Here is a 23,418-nt window from a genome sequence, read left to right on the forward strand (position 1 = left end):
AATACTGTCTAATTTTCCGAGATGTAACTAACTTTCTGAACCGAAACACGGAGCGAAGAGGAACACGTCCGAACCCGATGGCGGAAAGAAAACAATCTAAGATGGCGTCGACGCCCATGCGCAATGGAGCCGAAAGGGGAGGAGTCCCTCGATCTCGTGACTCGAAAAGACTTCTTCGAAGAAAAACAACTTGTAACACTCCGAGCCCAACACTAGATGGCGGGATATGCACAGCATGTGTATCTGCAGCTACACATGCCATCGAACATATATATATATATATATATATGGAAAATGTCACTTACCCAGTGTACATCTGTTCGTGGTATTAGTTGCTGCAGATTCACATGCTGTGCACAGTCCGCCATCTGGTGTTGGGCTCGGAGTGGTACAAGTTGTTTTTCTTCGAAGAAGTCTTTTCGAGTCACGAGACCGAGGGACTCCTCCCATTTCGACTCCATTGCGCATGGGCGTCGACTCCATCTTAGATTGTTTTCCCCGCAGAGGGTGAGGTAGGAGTTGTGTATGCTAGTAATAGTGCCCATGCAATGGAGTGAATACGTATGTACATAATGAAGCTTAAAGTAATATATTTACAAATGTACAAATGTTTAAGATCTACTTCTAAACGTCTACAGGCTGCCGGGGAGGCGGGTGGGCGCATGTGAATCTGCAGCGACTAATGCCACGAACAGATGTACACTGGGTAAGTGATATTTTCCGTTCGATGGCATGTGTAGCTGCAGATACACATGCTGTGCATAGACTAGTAAGCAGTTATCTCCCCAAAAGCGGTGGTTCAGCCTGTAGGAGTTGAAGTTGTTTGAAATAATGTTTTTAGTACAGCTTGACCTACTGTGGCCTGTTGTGCAGTTAACACATCCACACAGTAGTGCTTGGTAAATGTATGAGGCGTAGACCATGTTGCTGCCTTACATATTTCGTTCATTGGAATATTTCCTAGAAAGGCCATGGTAGCACCTTTCTTTCTGGTTGAGTGTGCCTTTGGTGTAATAGGCAGCTCTCTCTTTGCTTTAATATAGCAGGTTTGAATGCATTTAACTATCCATCTAGCAATGCCTTGTTTTGAAATTGGATTTCCTGTATGAGGTTTTTGAAAAGCAATAAATAGTTGTTTTGTTTTTCGAATTAGTTTTGTTCTGTCAATGTAATACATTAGCGCTCTTTTGATGTCTAATGTATGTAGTGCTCTTTCAGCTATAGAATCTGGCTGTGGGAAGAACACTGGTAATTCTACCGTTTGATTCAAGTGGAACGGTGAGATTACCTTTGGTAAAAAATTTGGATTTGTTTGTAGGACTATTTAATTTTTGTGTATTTGAATAAATGGTTCTTGTATGGTAAAAGCTTGAATTTCACTCGCTCTTCTTAGAGATGTGATGGCAATTAAAAACGCAACTTTCCACGTTAAGTATTGCATTTCACAAGAATGCATGGGTTCAAATGGTGGACCCATGAGTCGTGTTAAGACAATATTGAGGTTCCATGAAGGAACAGGTGGCGTTCTTGGTGGTATAATTCTCTTTAGGCCTTCCATAAACGCTTTTATGACTGGTATTCTAAATAATGAAGTTGAATGAGTAATTTGCAGGTAAGCTGATATTGCGGTAAGATGTATCTTTATGGAAGAGAAAGCTAGATTTGATTTTTGTAAATGTAGTAAATATCCTACTATATCTTTTGGAGATGCGTGTAATGGCTGGATTTGATTATTTTGGCAGTAATAAACAAATCTTTTCCACTTATTTGCGTAGCAGTGTCTAGTGGTAGGTTTCCTAGCTTGTCTTATGACCTCCATACATTCTTGTGTGAGGTCTAAGTGTCAGAATTCTAGGATTTCAGGAGCCAAATTGCTAGATTCAGAGATGCTGGATTTGGATGTCTGATCTGTTGTTTGTGTTGTGTTAACAGATCTGGTCTGTTGGGTAGTTTGACATGAGGTACTACCGAAAGGTCTAGTAGTGTTGTGTACCAAGGTTGCCTCGCCCATGTTGGTGCTATTAGTATGAGTTTGAGTTTGTTTTGACTCAACCTGTTTACCAGATATGGAAGGAGCGGGAGAGGGGGAAAAGCGTACGCAAATATCCCTGACCAGTTCATCCATAGAGCATTGCCTTGGGATTGGTCTAGTGGGTACCTGGATGCGAAGTTTTGGCATTTTGAGTTTTCCTTTGTTGCAATTAGATCTATTTGAGGTGTTCCCCAAATTTGAAAGTAAGTTTTTATTATTTGGGGGTGAATCTCCCATTCGTGGATTTGTTGGTGATCCCGAGAGAGATTGTCCGCTAACTGGTTCTGAATTCCTGGAATAAATTGTGCTATTAGGCGAATGTGGTTGTGAATCGCCCAATGCCATATTTTTTGTGTAAGGAGACACAACTGTGTTGAGTGCGTCCCTCCCTGTTTGTTTAAGTAATACATTGTTGTCATGTTGTCTGTTTTGACTAGAATGTATTTTTGGGTTATTATGGGCTGAAATGCTTTCAGCGCTAGAAATACCGCTAACAGTTCTAAGTGATTTATGTGAAACTGTCTTTGATGTATGTCCCATTGTCCTTGGATGTTGTGTTGATTGAGGTGTGCTCCCCACCCTGTCATGGAAGCATCTGTTGTTATGACGTATTGTGGCACTGGGTCTTGGAAAGGCCGCCCTTGGTTTAAATTTATACTGTTCCACCATAGAAGCGAGATGTATGTTTGGCGGTCTATCAACACCAGATCTAGAAGCTGACCCTGTGCTTGTGACCATTGTGATGCTAGGCACTGTTGTAAGGGCCGCATGTGCAACCTTGCGTTTGGGACAATGGCTATGCATGAAGACATCATGCCTAGCAGTTTCATTACCATTTTGACTTGTACCCTTTGTTTTGGGTACATGGTCTGTATTACATTGTGAAATGTTTGAACCCTTTATGGACTTGGAGTGGCAATCCCTTTTGCTGTGTTGATTGTCGCTCCTAAGTATTGCTGTGTTTGACACGGCATAAGGTGTGACTTTGTGTAGTTGATCGAGAAACCTAGTTTGTGGAGGATTTGTATGACATATTTTGTGTGCTGTGAACACTGTTTTAGCGTGTTGGTTTTGATTAACCAGTCGTCTAAGTACGGGAACACATGTATTTGCTGCCTTCTGATATGTGCAGCTACTACCGCCAGGCATTTTGTAAAAACTCTTGGCGCAGTTGTTATTCCGAATGGCAACACTTTGAATTGGTAATGTATTCCTTGGAATACGAACCTTAGGTATTTTCTGTGTGAAGGATGTATTGATATATGGAAATACGCATCCTTTAGGTCTAGTGTTGTCATGTAGTCTTGTTGTTTGAGCAGTGGGATTACGTCTTGTAATGTAACCATGTGAAAGTGGTCTGATTTGATGTAGGTATTTAGTGTTCTGAGATCTAGTATTGGTCTCAGACTGCCGTCCTTTTTGGGTATTAGAAAGTACAGGGAGTAAACTCCTGTGTTTATTTGTAGATTTGGTACTAATTCTATTGCTTGTTTTTGTAACAATGCCTGAACTTCTAGTCCTAGAAGGTCTATATGTTGTTTTGACATACTGTGTGTTTTCGGTGGGATGTGTGGAGGGAATTTGAGAAATTCTATGCAATAACCATGCTGGATAATTGCTAAGACCCAAGTGTCTGTTGTTATTTCCTCCCAATGTTTGTAAAATTGGCTTAGTCTCCCCCACACAGGTGTTATGTGATGGGGTTGTGTGACTTGTAAGTCACTGTTTATTTTGAGGAGTTTTGGGGCTTGGGAACTTTCCCCTATTCTTCTGGAATTGGCCTCCTCTATATTGCCCCCGAAAACCTCCCCGCTGATATTGGGTCTGGTAAGTGGGCCTTGCTTGTGATGTTGTGGTTTCTGTTGGTTGACCTCGAAACCCTCCCCTAAAAGGTGTTTTACGAAAAGTGCCTCTGCTCTGCGGGGAGTAGAGTGCGCCCATGGCTTTGGCTGTATCAGTATCTTTCTTGAGTTTTTCAATAGCAGTGTCGACTTACGGCCCAAACAACTGCTGTTCATTAAAAGGGCATATTTAGCACGGCTTGTTGAATTTCCGGCTTGAACCCTGAAGTACGCAGCCATGCGTGCCTTCTTATTGTTATTGCAGTGTTTACTGTCCTTGCAGCCGTATCTGCTGCATCCATTGAAGACCGTATCTGAATATTTGAGATACTTTGTCCTTCTTCTACCACCTGTTGCGCCCTTTTCTGGAATTCTTTGGGTAAGTGTTCTATGAGCTCTATCATATCTTGCCAAAAGTGCTTGTGAATTGGCAATGCGCCACTGGTTTGCTGCTTGTGCTGCCACCCTTTTGCCCGCCGCATCAAATTTGCGACTCTCCTTGTCTGGAGGTGGTGCGTCCCCTGAGGTATGAGAGTTCGATCTCTTACGAGCTGACCCGACAACTACTGAGTCTGGTGTCAATTGCGTTGTAATATAAACGGGATCTGTTGGCGGTGGCTTGTATTTTTTCTCCACCCTTGGAGTTATGGCTCTGCCTTTAACTGGATCTTGAAAGATCTGTTTTGAATGTTTTAGCATTCCTGGGAGCATAGGTAGGCTTTGGTACTGGCTATGGGTGGATGATAGGGTGTTAAACAAAAAATCATCCTCAATTGGTTCGGAATGCAAGTTGACGTTGTGAAAAGCAGCTGCTCTTGCGACCACCTGTGTGTAAGATGTACTGTCCTCAGGTGGCGAAGGTCTTGCAGGGTACGAGTCTGGGCTGTTGTCTGATACTGGGGCGTCGTAAAGGTCCCATGCATCGGGATCATCCTGACTCATTGTAGTATGAGCTGGGGAGTGCATCAGTGGTGGAGTTGTTACTGGTGATGCGTGTATTGATGGTGGTGGAGACGGTGGTGGAGTTGTTTTCCTTGCCACTTTTGCCTGTGGCTGCTTGTCCTTTTGTTGAAAGGCAAGTTTTCTTTTTATTTTAATTGGGGGAAGAGTGGTTATCTTCCCTGTGTCCTCATGAATGTGGAGCCTTCTTTGTGTATAGTCTGGTTCTACAGCTTCAAGTTCCTCTCCGAATCTATGCTTTTGCATTTGGGAGGTTAATCCTTGTTCCTCTGTGTAGGAACCTGTTTTCGGCTCCGAGGCTGGATGTTTCGGAACCGAAACTTTTTCGGATGTCTTTTTAGGCTCCGAAGAAACCTTTTTTATTTTCGGCGTGGTGTCTCGGTGCCGAACTTCTTCGGTGCCGCTGTCTCAGTGCCGAATTTTTTCGGAGCCGCTGTCTCGGGTCCGAGGTTGCTGTGTGGCGGTATCTCGACCTGAGTCGGATGACTTCGCCACAAGCGTGCCCTTTTTCGGTGCCGAAGATCGGTCACCTATTTTTCGGGTTAAGCCATGGCCTGTTGGCGGTGGCGTCCCCTGGGCTTTTGTTGACTTCTCGTGAGTCTTATGTTTCGACGTCTTACTCACGGTTTTTGGCGTTTCTTCGGCCTCGATCTCTTCCGAGTCCGACTCGTGGATGGAGAAAGCTTCTTCTTCCTCCTCGAAACGCTCTTGTCCTGTCGGCGTCGACGCCATTTGCAATCTTCTGGCTCTTCGGTCTCTTAATGTCTTTCTCGACCGAAACGCTCGACAGGCTTCACAAGTATCTTCCTTGTGCTCGGGAGAAAAGCACAAGTTACAGACCAGATGCTGATCCGTATACGGATACTTGTTATGGCATTTTGGGCAGAAGCGGAATGGGGTCCGTTCCATCAGCCTTGAAGTCACGTGTGGCCGGGCCGACCAGGCCCCGACGGGGGATTGAAAAAACCCCGAAGGGCCACCGGAGCTCTTCAGAATTCGGTGTCGATTTGTTCTAACTAACCCGATACCGAACGCAAACAATACCGACGTTTTTTTCCGAGATTCTAACTAACTTTCCGACCCGAAATACGGAGCGAAAAGGAACACGTCCGAACCCGATGGCGGAAAAAAAACAATCTAAGATGGAGTCGACGCCCATGCGCAATGGAGTCGAAATGGGAGGAGTCCCTCGGTCTCGTGACTCGAAAAGACTTCTTCGAAGAAAAACAACTTGTAACACTCCGAGCCCAACACCAGATGGCGGACTGTGCACAGCATGTGTATCTGCAGCTACACATGCCATCGAACATATATATATATATATAGGAGAGAGACGGAGAGATGATTTTAAATCTTCCTAATATTCTTTGAAATCAGGTGTTACAGTCACTTGGGAAATTTATTCGCACCTTATAGTAAGCTATCCGCCTCCTTTATGACTTTGTTAAGTTAAGAAACACTTGGAAGCACTACTGAGGAGAGCCTGCTAGTCCACCTATAAAGGAGGAGAAAACATGAGGAAGGGTCACTATAACACCCCAATGAGAAGTACATGTTCCTATCTCCCTGCATCACCAATATTAATAACATTCTCGTGTATGTGGGTTTAATCGATTCATGCCTCCCAATCCTACCCTGATTATGCTTAAAAAAAAAAAAAAAAAATACAGTAATTCCCATCACCTCCTCAAAGATGAAGCCAGTAGGATATGTCTGGAGGGATGACATGCCAAAACCCTACGCTGAACCATATGTTTCAATGACTTTCGTTGCATTTTCTTCTACAAAACTAGCAGATTGATAGATATTAGTAATAACTAATGGACATGATGTAGCCTTTGATTCTCCAATGAACCCAACTAAATTAAAGTCAAAAGATGCAGTCTTTAGGGGCTTAATGTCAGAAAATACCTGAAGCGTTGACCTCTTCCAAGGCTTTACCTTTCTCTACGGAATAATAAGTTCAAGCCAGGGCAGAATCCCCATTTACTTTGATCCTTGGTGGTTTTGTTGTCCCCCTGACACTTCTCCCCTCCAATACCCCTTTTGAATACTTTAACACTGTTAGTGCATTATTCACTTCGCCAATCTTTCTTCTAGTGGTGTACTTGATTCTTTGTTTATTTGAAAATACATTTGTGATTTTATAACCTGTTCCTTTAATGCTTTGATTAGTTCAGATATTGCTTCTTTGAAACCTCAATATTCTTCCTTTATCTTGTATCATACCCTTGTTTCTTTATTAATCTACTGTGTATTCTAATTCCCCTTCCTTTCCTGTCAATTCTGAATCGTTCCCTGTTTAGCTTTAGTTTTTGCTTAAACAACTTTTTGTTTCTCTCTTGGGGGAAGGAGGGAAGCACCTACGAAGGCATTTTAGCCACTTAGAAAGTCAATTTATTATCTTAGCTGGGTTTCCAGAAATACAGGGAAGGCTGCGAAGATATGTTACAGCAGCCACAGCCCCTACTTCCTCTTTAGACAGGCATGTTTGTTCCATTGTTCCAGAGCAAAAGCAAGCATTTATGGTGGGATGCTCACAACATATTGCTTTGAATGATTCCAGCGGGGCTGAGTGCTGCACTGAAACTACCAGCTGGACCTCAAATATTCATTGTAAGGCAGCCACATCGGAAAAAGTTAATCAGTTCCTGAGTATCTCTCCTCACCAGTCTGCTTACACAATACAACCTCTCTTTATTTATCTGAGCCACATAATGCTCACAATTATCCAATGCAATATCCTTTTCAGGTGCCAGATTGCTTTTGCACTGCCCTGATCATCCCTCCTACAAATCAATAACATTAAAATCAACACCCCTTAATTTCAGATCTAACATCAGAGAATCATTTATCACCCATCCTTGACTGCTCCTTAGAACTACTCTTAAAGTGGGTTAACTTGCCCTATATATCACTCAGAATTAAGAAAGGCTTACATACATAGTTCACAAAGGAAGAGTAGCTTATTAATACTGACCCTGTTCCTTCATATTGGCTACCATTCGTTTCACAACACGTCTTTACCCAAGCATACACAATTTTTATCAAGAAGTCATTTTCAGGTTATTCAACAGTGCACACAAGCCTCACTTAATGCTGGTATTTGTACAGTTGCCTTAGAACAAGAGTTCTTAGTGTTTTTTTTCTGAAAGAACGTTGGATGAAGTCCCCTAGTAGAGTTCTCCACACGGTTGGACCTTAGACCTTGAACAGAACAAACTACTAATCTTAAATTTCAGTATGACATAGGAAGGCATAGAAGTCTTTTATAGTGACTGGGAGCATTCTCACAGGGTGATTCATTGAGGTGCAAGTGATGTATTATTCACCCCATTTCTGTCCCTGCAGTCCTCTCGGTACTTCCCCAGCTGACTAACCTATCATATTTTCGTTTTGGAGGAGGAAAGAGCATGCATTATTTCCCTGGGTGGCACAAGAGACAACCTGTAGACTGTGAATGTTTTTGTTCAGGCCAAGAGATGAACTTGGTCACAATCTCGGCCTGCTGACAAAATAGGAGGTTGACAATTCATCTCTCCATTAGAGTCTCTCAGGAAAGGGCAACCCTTTCTGGAAGCCCCATACACTGTCCAATTTGTAATATAGGTTACAGAGAGAACGCCTATTAGTATGTAATGCCTGACAGCACAAGGATTTGAATTATAAGCCAAAGGCACAAAAACAGCTGGATCCTAATAATATGACAGTTCTTGGAAGGCTGACGTTTTGCATCTGGGTAAAACCAGAAATATAGCAGTGATGGAGATGGAGCTGGCCAGCCTGAGGCCAAGCTGAAGGAAGACCAGAACTAGAGCTGAATGTGACTGGCTAACCAGAACTAGAATAAAGCTGGAGTAAAACCACAACTAGAACAGAACTCAAACTAACACGCCTGGGGCAGAGCTGGATTAAGACAGATACTGGAGCCGAGGTGAAGCTACAAGCTTGGAGTGGAGCTGAAGACAGACTATGAGTGGGAGCAGACGTGGAGCCAGCAGGCCTGAAGCAGAGTTGGATTAAAACTAGGACTGGAACACACCTGGCAAAACTAGAGCACAGCAGGAATAAGACCAGGACTGATCCTGAAGCTGGCTGGACCAGAGCTGAAGAAAGGCCAGGACTAGAGCACAGTTTGAAATAAGACCAGGGCTAGAGCACAGGTGAGCCAGATGGCCTGGAGGAGAACTGGAGCAAGTCCAGGATGGGAGGAGAGCTAAGTCAGCCAAGTCTGGAGCACTGCTGGTGTAAGACCAGGACTGGAGCAGACTTGGAGCTTGAGCATACAGGGCTGGAGCAACCAGAACCTGGGGCAGACGGGGCCTGGAAAAGAACAGAAGCAGCAATTGGACCAGGACCTAGAAACAAGAAGCTAAAAGCAGGAACAAGTCGTAGGAGTTGTGAGGCAGTAATACTCTGATCATAAGCTCTTCAGCTACTGCTGGGAGATGAACCGCTTGACAGGAAGGGGCTAGTCACAGAAAGGAACATAAGAAGTGGTGCTGACGTTTCAAGGCCATATTGGAGTGGAGTCAAATGAGAGTTGGAATAGAGCTTTCTAATTTTAGTTTCTTTGCTGGTCCAGAAGTGTAACACGACCCAACTGAGCACCATGCCAGCAGCTGATGGGAGCGTGGCAAGGGAGAGCTGGCAGCCAATGGCAGCAGCAGCTCAAAAGTACAAACTGATCAAATGTAGACACCAAAGCATGGAAGAATGCACGCTCCTTCTCAAGTAGCCGGAGCACAAATAAAATGTACCTGCAGTAGCCTTCACAGTACATCAAATACACTGCCTGGCTCTTGCAAACCATAGCGTCCACATATGCCACTAAAACACAGGATCGCTGGTGTAAAGAGGACAGGATGCCACACTGTCAGTCCTTCTAGCTCTTTAACGGTACACTTCACAACCAGCAGATACTTTCCAACTGTGATATAGTTGTTAGTCTTTATGTGTTTGGTTTATTTTGGGTACTGTGCAAATCTAGTTTAAAGGATCTGTAGGCATATTTAGGGCAAGTATAGTTGGACGGGTTGTCAAAAAGTCTATGTTTTGGGAGCAGCTGAGCCCCTTATGGTGGGCTTTAACAGGCGGTCATGGCAGGCATAATTAGTCTCTTTGGTCTGAGGCTCTTGGTCTAAGGCTTTGCCATCAACACAATTAACAATATCCGAGTAGGGAATTGGGATGTTCTGATCCTTTGTTTTGATGATAAAGGAACATTATTATGCAGTTACAAAAAAGAACAATCAAGCTTAAGTAGTAGGTGGTCTCCTGAAATCCTCTCACTGGATTCCTGTGGCCTCCACTTTAGCTTTACCCTCCCTTTCACATTACTTTAGCTGTGTCAGGCCTTTCTGATTCCACGTAATACTTATGTCTCTACCACCTCTGGTGTAATACTGCTCCATTAGATTCCCAACACGGTGGATGGAAAGTTAATATCCGTGTATTTTCCTCCTGTGCCCATTTCTTCAGTCTTCAAAGTGACCCTGACTCCACTGAAAAATAGGTGGTGTGCACATTCCAAAGTACCAAACGTAGACTCTCCAAACCATTCTGCTAACACATCCTGCCTTTCCGAACTCTTCTCCCCTGTCCTTGGCAATCCCCCACACATCCTGCTCTCTCTGCATCCCCCAAGCAGCTGCCCTCTTATGTTTACCATTTTCTTTCTCCTCCAGATTTTAGGAACATAAATGTGTTACATGTGCTTTTGTTTGGTGAATAACCTGTGTTAGAACACTGGAATTTTGGGAGCTCCACTGGATACAATGGAGTGCTCTGGGCTTTTACTGGCTGGTAAAAGCCTGGAGTGTCAACATTCCAAAGTGTTTGTTAACAGCAAGAGCTGTGAACAAAGGTCTCACGGAGCCCATGGAGAATTTCCCCTCGGGCTACCTGAGTATTTTGTTTTATTTATTTGAACATTCTGCCCTCTAGTGGCAGAATGTTCTAATAGCCTTAAAGCCCTTCGTATCTGGGCTGCACCGGCAATCAAAGTCCTGCTCGTTGTTAAAGACTCTAGAGCGGGCCTTTAATGGCCGGTATAGCCCGCTACGGCGGGCTCAGAGGCTATACGAAAGCATTAAACATTTAGCTTAACAGCTGAGCTGACAGAAGCTGTGTTCACTTTTGTTTGCTGTCACATTCAATGGTTATTGTACAACATATGACAAGTCCAATTTAAAAGTCCTGCAAGCTGTATAATGGCTAAAACGTATTGTTATCTATTTCAGTAAATGGGTGAACTAGTTAATGTATGCAATCAGAGCTTCATTTCCTGTACGGCTATAATTTGGGCCAGCTCTTTCAACTATAATTATAAATGCCATATACATTTTTTTTTTATTTTATTGCACCACACAACTTGTATGTTTTGCGCCACTTGAATGATCATGTAGAAATCCACCTAAGTTTGTTAGACTCTGCCTGACTGTTTGCTGTTCAAGCCTATTTACATTCACAATATGCTCCTGGTAACAAGAGTGAAATTAATATTACATAATAGATGTAACCTGTGAATTACACAGTGTTCTTCACCTCTATTCGTAGGACCTGCCCCGCTAACCCCCCCTCATTCTCTGTACGGTCTGTATCCCTGTGATTTTATTTTATTGAGTAACTGATTCACATTGAGCATCAGGAAGGGGCTTGCCAGACTTCATAGGAATTCTTTATTTACCAGTACCAAAACGTTTTAAAACTGTGTGCCAAGTCCTGGAATCCAACACCAAGAACTGTCTGCCACAATACCTTCCTCCCTTGGTACCATCATGACATGTGGGATTTCAAACACTGGCTGTAGCAGTACAAGTACAGAGATAGAACTGATTTTGGGGAGAGGTTGTCTCCTATCCATCCAACCACAGCCACACCAACACCCCAGCTACCAGGCATCAGCTAGAGCACTGTGAATAGTACTATTTAACAAACCTCAACACAAAACAACAGGTACATTAAATCACCACCACAACTTCAACAGAAAAGAGGAGCATCTAAAACACCACAACTACAAAATGCCGGCACCAGAACTGCAAAATAGCAATGCACGTGCAATACTGCAACTGGAGCAGTAGACAGGGATGTGGAATTCCTATTGCCCGATGCCTGGGGAATATTGTTTGGGGGTCAAGGGCAACAAGTTTTCATGTTTACTTTGTCCTTGGGACAAGTAGGCCTAACCCCCTGTAGCACAAACCCTTTCGCTGCCAGTTTACAGAGAAGGATACTGTCTGCAGATGAGGTAATATGTGTTTCCATTTGTTAATGCTATTCCAACTTTCATTTATGGTTTATTAATGAAAAGCCTTCATTACTAGGGTGAGCGCAGTAAATAAACGTCTTAAGGTCACACTGCACGACTAATAGTGGTTCCAGTAAAAAAAAAGAAAAAAAAAAAAAAGTGTACCCACGTTTGAAAAGTTTAACAATATGAGGCTAAACATAATGCTCCCAGAATGCCCTCTGATTAGATGCAAATGTTTGCAGAGGCCTGTAAGCAAGAGTTATGAATCTTTGCTTTCAAAATAAAATGTTAAGAAAAAAATGCAAGTAGGAAATTTTAGGTGCTCTTTTTTTTGAAGCGTCATTTAGTTAAATGTGTTGATGCATGCTAGTATTTTTAAACAAAATATTCCTAATGGAACACCAGTGTAACCATTTTCAGCATGATTATGGGAAGCATGAAAATAAACAAGCACTGGCAAAGCCAACCGATCCGACATTTTTTTGTGAGTCTTTTGGTTCCGTCAATGCGTGTCTTGTTTTGACATGGCTTTTGTAACACTTTATTGTTGTGGGAGCTGCCAGGCCCTTGCCATTGTAACAAACACCGGCAAAAAGAAAAACATGTTTTTGGTCTCAAAAAGCACACATTGCCACCAGTGGCGTAACAAAGGCCCCACAGACCCCCTCGAATGGGCCCCCTCAGCACAGCATCTGCCCTGAGTGAGTCGGGGGCAGTCCTCCATGTTCATTGCAGTGGGGCCCCCACCAGTTTTGTACGCCACTGATTGCCACAGTAGTTGGCACTGAACAAAACTACTTGTGTGCCAATATGCTCCTTGTGGAAGAGCGAATGTGATCACTCACAGTAAAGCCAGTCAATAGAGAAACAGAAGTTTAATAAAAACAAAATGTCTTTGTTAACGCCAGACCTGATTAGGGACCCTATTCTTAAAGAAAGTCACAAAAGTGCACCTATGGTACATGTCTTTGTGGCTTTCATGAATTCACAAGAACTTACAGAAGTAGACCAGGAAATCGCACTCCTAGAAAATATTTGTGAACTGTATTTTAGCACGAGCAAATATGCATGTGTAGATTTGCTCATGTGAAAATCTATTGAGCGTTTACAAGTTCCCTTTCCCTCAAACCACTTTTTCCCCAACCCTGAAAGAACGTCTACTTCTGCCATTGTCAGGAGTACATTTCCAACCTTTCTCATTATGGGAAAAGATTAGAGAAGAGCTGGTGAAAATCTTTAAAACATGCAAGTTCGTAGGATTGCAGACTTAAAGGCATTCCAGCCCTGGAACTATTGCTTACTGCTTCCTCCAGCCCCAGTATGCAGAGCTGCAGAAAGGTGGCAAAAAAAGAAAATTGCTATAGTAGAGATTGAAATTGCAAGTATTCGAGCCCTACTATAGTAGTAGCCCTGGCAAAATCAGATAAGCCGTTATCAGAGCTCCTACATAAAGAGATTGCTGCCATAATGTGTTGCTGCATTACATGGCACCAAAGGGACAATCATGTTTTTTTCACAGGACAAGTAGATTTAACAAGCAACCTGTCCCATGGACAAGTAGATATTTTATTACATTCCACACCCCTGAGTAGAGTATTACAACATAACACGTCTGTGCTGCCCCTGCAAAACCACACCCACAGAGCCAGGGCTAGAATACTTTAGGAAAAAAATATAACCCAGTAACACAGTCTTGTTCCCAAAATGAATGAAATCGCGAGTCCAGCTATACTTGCATGATAGACATATCCACACCACATGAAAACAAAACACTACTAAGAGACATCATATTGGATGCGTATGTTAATGTATATTTATATGTGAAAGATTAGTACTTACAATTGTGTTGTTTAGACTTTCTCCATCTAGAGAGCTCTGCACAATCAACACGACACACGTGTTTGCCCTACAGAACAACGGTGGAAGGTAACAGCACCAATACTCTTGTGGTAAAATGAATGGTCTGCTGGAGAAGGGCAGGCAAATGAGGAAGCCCAAGAAGGTAGGGACTCAAAGTGGGTTTTAGAAAATACCACCAGGATGATCAGGAGCTTTCTGCAGCAAAAATGGAACCAGAAGCAGAGGAATGGAGAGAAATAGGAGAGGAGGGTCTGGGCACAAAGCAGGTGAGTTTACAAGTTTAGTCTGCAGAGTATGCAGGAAGTAGAATCTAAACAGTTAACGTTGAGATGCAATAGCACCAGCGACAGGGACGAGATGATCCATTAGCTTTATCAGCACAAATATCTCACGGATTCATGCCTGCTAGTTTTCTGACAAAACTAGAACACAAGCACAGGCAGAAGCCCAGGTTTTCAGTGAAAAAAGGGAGACTGGAGTACTTCTATGGATAACAATTCATCACATATCTATAACTTCACCGGAATAAGCAGCTTGCTACACAAACTCACCCAACTTACTTCATTGGTCATGTCATACACAACTGCCGCCACCTAGGCTCCTCTGTAGTACATGGGTGCGAGGCTGTGGTAGTGTTCCTGCCAGACTGTGTCACACTCAATTCATCCCATGTCCATGAATCCAACAGAATAAGTAGCATGCTACATAAACACACTCACTAACCTCACAGGTAATGTCACACACAACTATCGCTGCCTGGGCTCTTCTGTAGCACATTGGTCCGAGGCCATGGTAGTACTCCTGGCCAGCTGTGTCTCAAATCAAATCACATGTCCACAGATCCAATAGAACAAGCAGCCTGGTACAAAAACACACTCACCTCATTGGTAATGTCATACACAACTATCGCCGCCTGGGCTCCTCTGTAGTACATGGGTGCGAGGCTGTGGTAGCGCTCCTGGCCGGCTGTGTCCCAAATCTCAAACTTCACTGTGGTGTCGTCAAGACAAACCGTCTGGGTAAGAAAGGCAGCTGAAAACAACAAAGAAACATTATGTTTAAACTTTGTACTAGTGCTAGATAAAAAAAAATTATACCTTCAAAGACAAGAATGAACAACGGATACATCTTTTTAGGCTTTGGCGTGAGATTTGTTTGTGTCTATAAAGGAGTCAGATGGCGAGGATACAACACCAATCCACCAAACCATAAAAGCACTATGTAAACTAGCCACATCACAATGGCATACTCAGAGTCCCCGACTCCCATAGTTATCTTGTTGCTTAACTTTAGAGTCTCTAGGTTTAAGGAATAATTTTAATATTGTAAGCCAAAATGTTGGTAATTTAGAAAAATGTAATTGTTGGTAATTTAGAAAAATGCCGGCTGAGGTTGGAACCCTTAAATGGTTCAGCTAGATGTGCAAGAATCGCAACAGTGTCACTTCCAGTTGGAAAAGTGGTAGAAAAAAAAAAAAAAGATACATCCTTAAAGTAAGAGCGCCTTAAACTCCAGTTATGAATCCAGTGCAATGCCCTCAAATGCACCCATGTTCTGGCATGTGCTGCCCTTCTGTGCTAGAGGATCACTCAGGAGCAGAAGTGCTTCTTGAGATATGTCCGTGTAACTAACTTCTATAGAAGAGCAGCTACCCTAATCCACTGAAATAGTTTGAACAAAGTAAGACGGATAACCTACTATGCAGCTCGAGTGAATGTCTCACTTCATGAGAATGGCTGATGCACACCTTGCAAAGTGTGACTGCCATCACCAGACATGCCAAGACCGTCCTAAGGCTTACTTTTTCCCCTTCCTTCCACTAAATTCTCCAACATCAAAAAGAAAAAAAACAAAAGCTTTTTGATTTGGAGAGCCTCCAAACACGAACTGCAACCCTGCTCAATACAGGAGTTTCCAGCTCGCCTTCCCTTATAGGGTGTGATGAAAGCCAATATTGTGCAACACATGGTGTCACTGTGTGAGTTGGCAGGTCAGCAGCACTGCAAGTGCATAATATTAAAGAGCATGTGCAGAGAACATATTTTGAGAAAAACACCCCAGGAGAGTCGTCACCTATGTAGGTGAAGGCAGTGCGAGCATTTGTGGGCCTGACTTGCCAACAAATCACCTCAGGAGGGCCATCACCCTATATACCGAAACCAGCAGGGGTATGTACAGACCTGACTCTCCTGCAAGAGGGGTATTTGTGAAGAATGAACCTGCAGATGGCACGACTAGGTGTATCCTTTTGTGAAATAGGAGCATTTGTAGGGCCGGACCTCTGCAATGGCTGCTGCAAGAAGGATATGGCACTAGTGCATGCACAAGAGAGAGTGCCCACCTTCTCTTGATGCCACCACAAGCCTGCACTTATTACCTGAAGGGAGGATGAGTGCTATGAGGCTTAAGTGGACACCCGAGGCACACTGTCCCGCAAGACTCCCTTGGATGGGCCCACGAGTGGGCAAAATGAAAATTTTCAGAGCCAAAGGAAAAGCAAACAAACAAAAACTGCACACAATTGTAGCTTGCAGGTGCCCAACATGGAAGAAAATGTGACTGAACACCGCGCCTGCCGCAAGTGGGCGGAGTCCAAGAGCAGGTGCTATGAACAGAAGATAGTGGCACCTGTCCAAAAACAGTGTGGGACAGCACGGTGCCCGATGGCGAGGTGCCATCAGTGATATGCCAGACAACGAAACCACACCATTAAACTGACCTACATAGCACTCACATGCAAGAGTGAAACTGGGCCAAACATCTGACGTCAGTGAAACAAGCTGAACTATTGAGACAAACCTCGGGAAACAAGTGCCATGTAACATGGCTGAAAGCATGCTGCTGCACTCACACATCTTCACACACAACTTGCTCGAAAACAATCTTAACTAGTTATGTTCATGCACAGGAACGAAAGAGGAATATATATATATGTATTTTTAAAACATAATACTTTAACGCTGCATTGAAAATAAGAACAAAGAGCTACGTGGCTTAATTCAACCATTCTAGGACACTTACGAATATTCAGTTTTCTGATGTTCGCAGCGAGTGTACTATCCAGTGGTTTCCAGTCCTGTGTTTAGCAGGGATTCGTTTAGTTTGACTCTTTCATTCAGTTAAGAAAAGAAGTACTGAAAGTCTTGAACAGGCCAGCAATGAACAGAAGGGTTTGTTCCGAGGTGCTGCCTGTACTGTAATGTTATGTGAATCAAATTCATATTACGTCAATTCACCACCGGGGGCATGCATAGTTTATTCTTTTCCTTGCAGTGCCCAGTTCCAGCAACATACATTACCTGAGCTGGCACTGTACGGAGTGTCGTAGGGCAGCACTGGCAATCAATGACCACAGTCCACAGCCCCAGCAATATACAATATCTGACCTGGCACTGCACTGAGTGCAGCAGGGCTCCACTGGCGATCACTGACCACAGTCCCTAGCTCCAGCAGTATACAATATCTGACCTGGCACTGCACTGAGTGCAGCAGGGCTCCACTGGCGATCACTGACCACAGTCCCTAGCTCCAGCAGTATACAATATCTGACCTGGCACTGCACTGAGTGTCGTAGGGCTCCACTGGCAATCACTGACCACAGTCCACAGCTCCAGCAATATACAATATCTGACCTGGCACTGCACTGAGTGTCGTAGGGCTCCACCGGCAATCACTGACCACAGTCCACAGCTCCAGCAATATACAATATCTGACCCGGCGCTGTACCGGGAGTGCGGTGGGGCTCCACCGGTGTTCACTGACCACAGTCCACAGCTCCAGCAATATACAATATCTGAGCTGGCACTGCACTGAGTGTCGTAGGGCTCCACCGGCAATCAATGACCACAGTCCACAGCTCCAGCAATATACAATATCTGAGCTGGCACTGCACTGAGTGTCGTAGGGCTCCACCGGCAATCAATGACCACAGTCCATAGCTCCAGCAGTATACAATATCTGGCCCAGCGCTGTACTGGGAGTGTTGTAGGGCTCCACCGGTGTTCACTGACCACAGTCCACAGCTCCAGCAATATACAATATCTGACCTGGCACTGCACTGAGTGCAGCAGGGCTCCACTGGCGATCACTGACCACAGTCCACAGCTCCAGCAGTATACAATATCTGAGCGGGCACTGCACTGAGTGTCGTAGGGCTCCACTGGCGATCACTGACCACAGTCCCTAGCTCCAGCAGTATACAATATCTGAGCGGGCACTGCACTGAGTGTCGTAGGGCTCCACCGGCAATCACTGACCACAGTCCACAGCTCCAGCAATATACAATATCTGACCCGGCGCTGTACCGGGAGTGCGGTGGGGCTCCACCGGTGTTCACTGACCACAGTCCACAGCTCCAGCAATATACAATATCTGAGCTGGCACTGCACTGAGTGTCGTAGGGCTCCACCGGCAATCAATGACCACAGTCCACAGCTCCAGCAATATACAATATCTGAGCTGGCACTGCACTGAGTGTCGTAGGGCTCCACCGGCAATCAATGACCACAGTCCATAGCTCCAGCAGTATACAATATCTGGCCCAGCGCTGTACTGGGAGTGTTGTAGGGCTCCACCGGTGTTCACTGACCACAGTCCACAGCTCCAGCAATATACAATATCTGACCTGGCACTGCACTGAGTGCAGCAGGGCTCCACTGGCGATCACTGACCACAGTCCACAGCTCCAGCAATATACAATACCTGAGCGGGCACTGTACGGAGTGCCGTAGGGCTTCACTGGCGATCACTGACCACAGTCCCTAGCTCCAGCAATATACAATACCTGAGCGGGCACTGCACTGAGTGTCGTAGGGCAGCACTGGCGCTCATTTACCACAGTCCATAGCTCCAGCAATATACAATATCTGACCTGGCACTGCACTGAGTGTCGTAGGGCAGCACTGGCGCTCATTTACCACAGTCCATAGCTCCAGCAGTATACAATATCTGACCCGGCACTGTACGGAGTGTCGTAGGGCTCCACCGGCAATCACTGACCACAGTCCATAGCTCCAGCAATATACAATATCTGCCTCTGCTCTGTACCGGGAGTGCCGTAGGGTTCCACCGGCGTTCACTCACCGCAGTCCATAGCGCCAGCAATATACAATATCTGAGCTGGCACTGCACTGAGTGCCGCAGGGCTCCACCGGCGATCACAGACCGCAGTCCATAGCTCCAACAATATACAATATCTGAGCTGGCGCTGTACTAAGAGTGGGTTCACTGCCCACAGCTCCAGCAATATACAATATCTGGGCTGGGACTGTACCGAGTGCGCCGTAGGGCTCCACCAGCGTTCAATGACCAAAGTTCACAGCTCCAGCAATATACAATTTCTGAGCGGGCACTGCACTGAGTGTGCCGTGGGGCACCAATGGCGTTCACTTGACGGTGGTCCGTAGCTCCAACACTATACAATGACTGACGCAGCGCTGTACCAGCAGTGCGGGAGGGCTCCACCGACATTCACTCACTGCAGTCCACAGCTCCAGTAATATATATCTGAGTTGGCATTGTACCGAGAGTTCGGGAGGGCACCGCTGGTGTTCACTGACTACAGTCCACACCTCCAGCAATATACAATATCTGAGCTGGCACTGCACTGAGAGTGCTGTGGGGCTCCACTGACATTCGCCGATTGCATTGGCCAGGCACATAGATGCTGTGCATTTTAATTACTGGGGCCGCAAAGCCACCGAGCCAGGCACCTTGAGAAGATGTGGGAGCACTGAAACACAGAGCCGACTATCTCCAGCTAGGATCCGCAGGCTAAATGAGCACCTGTACCAGAAGTGGATAGGCTGGTAAGTGGAGTAGGGGTGGAGGATCTTCGTTCGCTGGCAGAAATGTGGAAAATGTGGCCAGCTGGAAGACATAGGCTGATGCCTGCTTATCTCAGCAGAGGACGAACTACAGAATCTTAAAATGGAGTGTAAGAGTGTGAGTGTGTGAGAGTGAGTGTGTGAGAGTGAGTGTGTGTGTCAGTCAGTTCTGGGGGAATGGGGTAGACGGGGACAGGAGGACGGGACTTTGGCCCACATACAGTTTCATCGATAGGACAACGTGAAAGGTGGGCGACAGATATATCTGGTTCTGAAGAGTGGGTGGTTTGGGGGGGTAGAGGGAGAGGTTTATTAAAATTTAGAAGCTGTTGGGTTCATTGCAGTACATCAGAGATGCACAGAGTTACACAAATGCATACTACAATCCCTCTATCGCATAAGAAATCTGATAAATACCCTCTGATATTCTGGAATATAAATGCCTCAATAACAATATCTAAAGGGGGCAGTCTCACACTATGCCGAGAAGCACACCCCAGATATGCTGCTATTACAGGAGATACACCTATTGACTGGGCGCCAACGGTGGCTTCCTCCACCATCATGGCTATAATAGTTTACAATTCTGCTTTCAAGAAGGGAAGCTATACTGCCACATAGCTCTGTCTTGATTACACGCAGGGCAATATACAACAGGTTGGGGTGTTTCACTATGGGAACAGGAATGCTTTTTGGGTGGACATGGACTCTAATCAGCTTGTACTTCCCTCCAACACCAATGCACAACACATTAAGGGTCTTGGTGAGCTTGCTGATGACCTCATGGGTGGGATGAAAGTGGTGGGGTGTTACTTCAACTTAGGGGGGCAGCTTTATCTCCTTTAGTGGCTCGTCTTTTAAATGGACAGCCCTACTGGGACTGAGAAACACATTCATATGGGAGATTTAGGGGGTAGGGGGTGCACCTGCTAATTTGCCCTCAAGCTTCCTCCCAAGTAAATTACTTCTTCATACCCACTGTTGACCTGTGAGCGCAATGGAAACTTATATTCCCAAGATGCTTGTCTGACATTGCCGGACTAAAATCACCCACGGCCGCTCCCAAATCGGCCCCTGTGCTAGCTGGCTTCTAAGATGGAGACTTTTCTGACCTTCTCTGAGAAGAACACGGCAGCCATACATTTTTGAGTCTCAGATTATACAGGAACGAAAGATAGAGCGATTTTCCATCAAAATTGTTAGTAATATCTTGGATGATTTATAAATTGAGCCTAAGATTGTTGCAACAATGTTCACGTTGGAATTCCAGGACTGCATCTATGTTGTCGCTTTAAATGTAAGTAAAACTTCAGGGATAACTGTTTTTATGAACAATTATGAGATTTTAGTTGCAAGCACCAGGTGTAGGAAGCTGGCTTGGTGTGTGGCGAGTACCTATGGTATTATCACCTTATACTAGGCCCAGGTATCCCCTTATAAGTGAAGTGTAGGCACTCATATGAGATGCAGGATCCACACAGCTCAAGAGAGAACGTCCAGGCAGCCGGTCATCGTTGCAGTTGGTGCCTGCGGATGCAGGGAACCAACTCCTTCACTCCACTGGAGATTCCTTCTTGCTTCTTGTGTAGACTGAAGACTTGCTCCCCTCAGAGGACGCACATCTGGGGAAATGTTGCAGTGGCTGGAAGGAGCCAGAGAAACAATGTTGTAGAGCAGTTGTCACTGTAGCTGCAGATTGTAGGTTCCTGTGGAGTCCAGTTGCGGTTCCAGTGGCCAGAAGCCAAAGTAAACGTTGCAGAGGATTCCTGCTGGACTCTTGCATGTTGAATCTGAGGACCCACCCAACAGGAAGACCCTAAATAGTCCTGGAAGGGAGATTGGTCACCTAGCCAGGTGACCACCTATCAGGAGGGGGCTGTGACATCACCTGCCTGACTTTGCCACTCAGATGCTCCCAGGGCCTCTGATCACCTTGGATTCAAGATGGCAGAATCAGGGGACCCTCTGGAGGAGCTCTGGGCACCAGCCCTTGGGGGTCACTCCCCATTCCATTGTCCAGTTTTGCACCAGAGCAGGCACTGGAGGTCCCCAAACCGGTGCAGATTGGTTTATTGAAGGAGTGAACCAAAAGTGCCCTTCAAAGCATACCAGTGACTTGGGGAGGCTACCCCTCCAAGCCATGTGACATTTATTTCCAAAGGGAGAGGAAGTTACTTCCCATTCTCAAAGGAAATCCTTTGTTCTGCCTTCCGGGGCTTGAGCTGGTCAAGTAGCAGGAGGGCAGAAACCTGTATGAGGGGTGTCAGCAGCGTGGGCTGCCCGGAAAACCTCAGAAGGCTGGTAGGAGCAATGCTGGGGGTCCTCCAAGGAGCGCTCAGAGTGCATGGAATCATACAATTAATACTGGCAACAGTTTTGGGGTATGATTCTGACACGTTTGATACCAAACATGCCCATGTTCGCGATTACCATTATGTAGCTGAGCATAGGTAGTGACGCACTTACGACGTCCAGGAAAATGGAGCAGGAGTTTGTGGGGGCACCTCTGCTCATGCAGGGGTGCCCTCACACACAGGTACCTGCACCCTGCTAGGAGGGCCTACCATAGGGGTGGCTAGAGTGACCTGGTATAGTGACCTGATGTGAAAAAGGTGCATGCACCTTTTCATGCAGGCTGCAATGGCAGGCCTGCAGACACATTTTACAGGGGCTCCCATGGTTGGCATGATACATGCCCCAATGCCCTGGGTACCATATACTAGGGACTTATAAGGGGACACCAGTATGCCAAATGTGGGGTGTGTGTGGTTCAAGCAACCAAATCTAAAAGGGAGAAAGAACAGTCTCTGGGGTCCTGGGTTAGCAGCATCCCAGTGAACACAGTCAAAACGTCCTGCAACAGGCAAAAAGTAGGGGTAACCATGCCAAAAAGAAAGTACTTTCCTACACCAGGTATAGAAAGGGTTTTCCAAAGTGGAAACTGCTAAGAATACCATGAACAAAACTGGCTAGGTAAGAAACGAAGAGGAAAGCCTAATGCCATAAACTGAATTAATATAGGTTTCACAAATGAACCTGCAATGGTTATTGTATTAATAATCATATATTTGTGTTGTACGGCACATAAACTGGTAATCATAATAGTGCTGCCTTATAACACTATATAACGGACTGCTGGTCACTACTTTTTAGCAATGACTGTACATTTGTTTTTTTCAGGCACTTGGACAGTGTTGATAAGTTACAGTACACAATATGAAATGAGGGTCACCACTTTTAGTAATGACCATACATTTGTATTGTATTGCAACATTTATTTAATGCTCACTAGCCGGTTGTGGGGCGCTTAAGTGGTAGCTTACACTGGTAGCAAGCTACACCATTTGGGTGCGTGACTGGAAGAGTGGGTGGACTTTGATAATATCAACCCATATCTTAAGTAATATCAACCCATATTTGATGTCTGTCCTTTTGAGATGTCAAGAAGCATTCATAGTGTGTAGCTTGTTGGCACCTGTGGTAGTGGACTAAATGTAAGTCCTCCTGTTGTCCTTCAGCATGTGACAGATCTCTTCAGTTATTACATGCCTAATCAGTTGGTGATGGGTGGTTAATATGAGTTATATGCCCTAGAGCAGTGGTTCCCAACCTGTGGTCTGGGGACCCCTGGGGGTCCGCGAAGCCTCC

The 23,418-nt window shown here is 45.1% G+C and overlaps 1 protein-coding gene across 2 annotated transcripts in view; it reads right to left on the reverse strand.

Moving 5' to 3' along the window:
* Positions 1 to 23,418, reverse strand: part of RAB5A (RAB5A, member RAS oncogene family) — a 146,446-nt gene that overhangs the window by 44,531 nt on the left and 78,497 nt on the right. For both annotated transcript variants that reach the window (XM_069212067.1, XM_069212068.1), the window contains exon 3: positions 14,826 to 14,977. In XM_069212067.1, the coding sequence (XP_069068168.1) occupies positions 14,826 to 14,977 (152 nt within the window). The remainder of the gene's footprint in view (positions 1 to 14,825; positions 14,978 to 23,418) is intronic.

The sequence above is a fragment of the Pleurodeles waltl genome, chromosome 10, assembly GCF_031143425.1.
Source record: "Pleurodeles waltl isolate 20211129_DDA chromosome 10, aPleWal1.hap1.20221129, whole genome shotgun sequence".
NCBI classification, from domain to species: Eukaryota; Metazoa; Chordata; class Amphibia; order Caudata; family Salamandridae; genus Pleurodeles; species Pleurodeles waltl.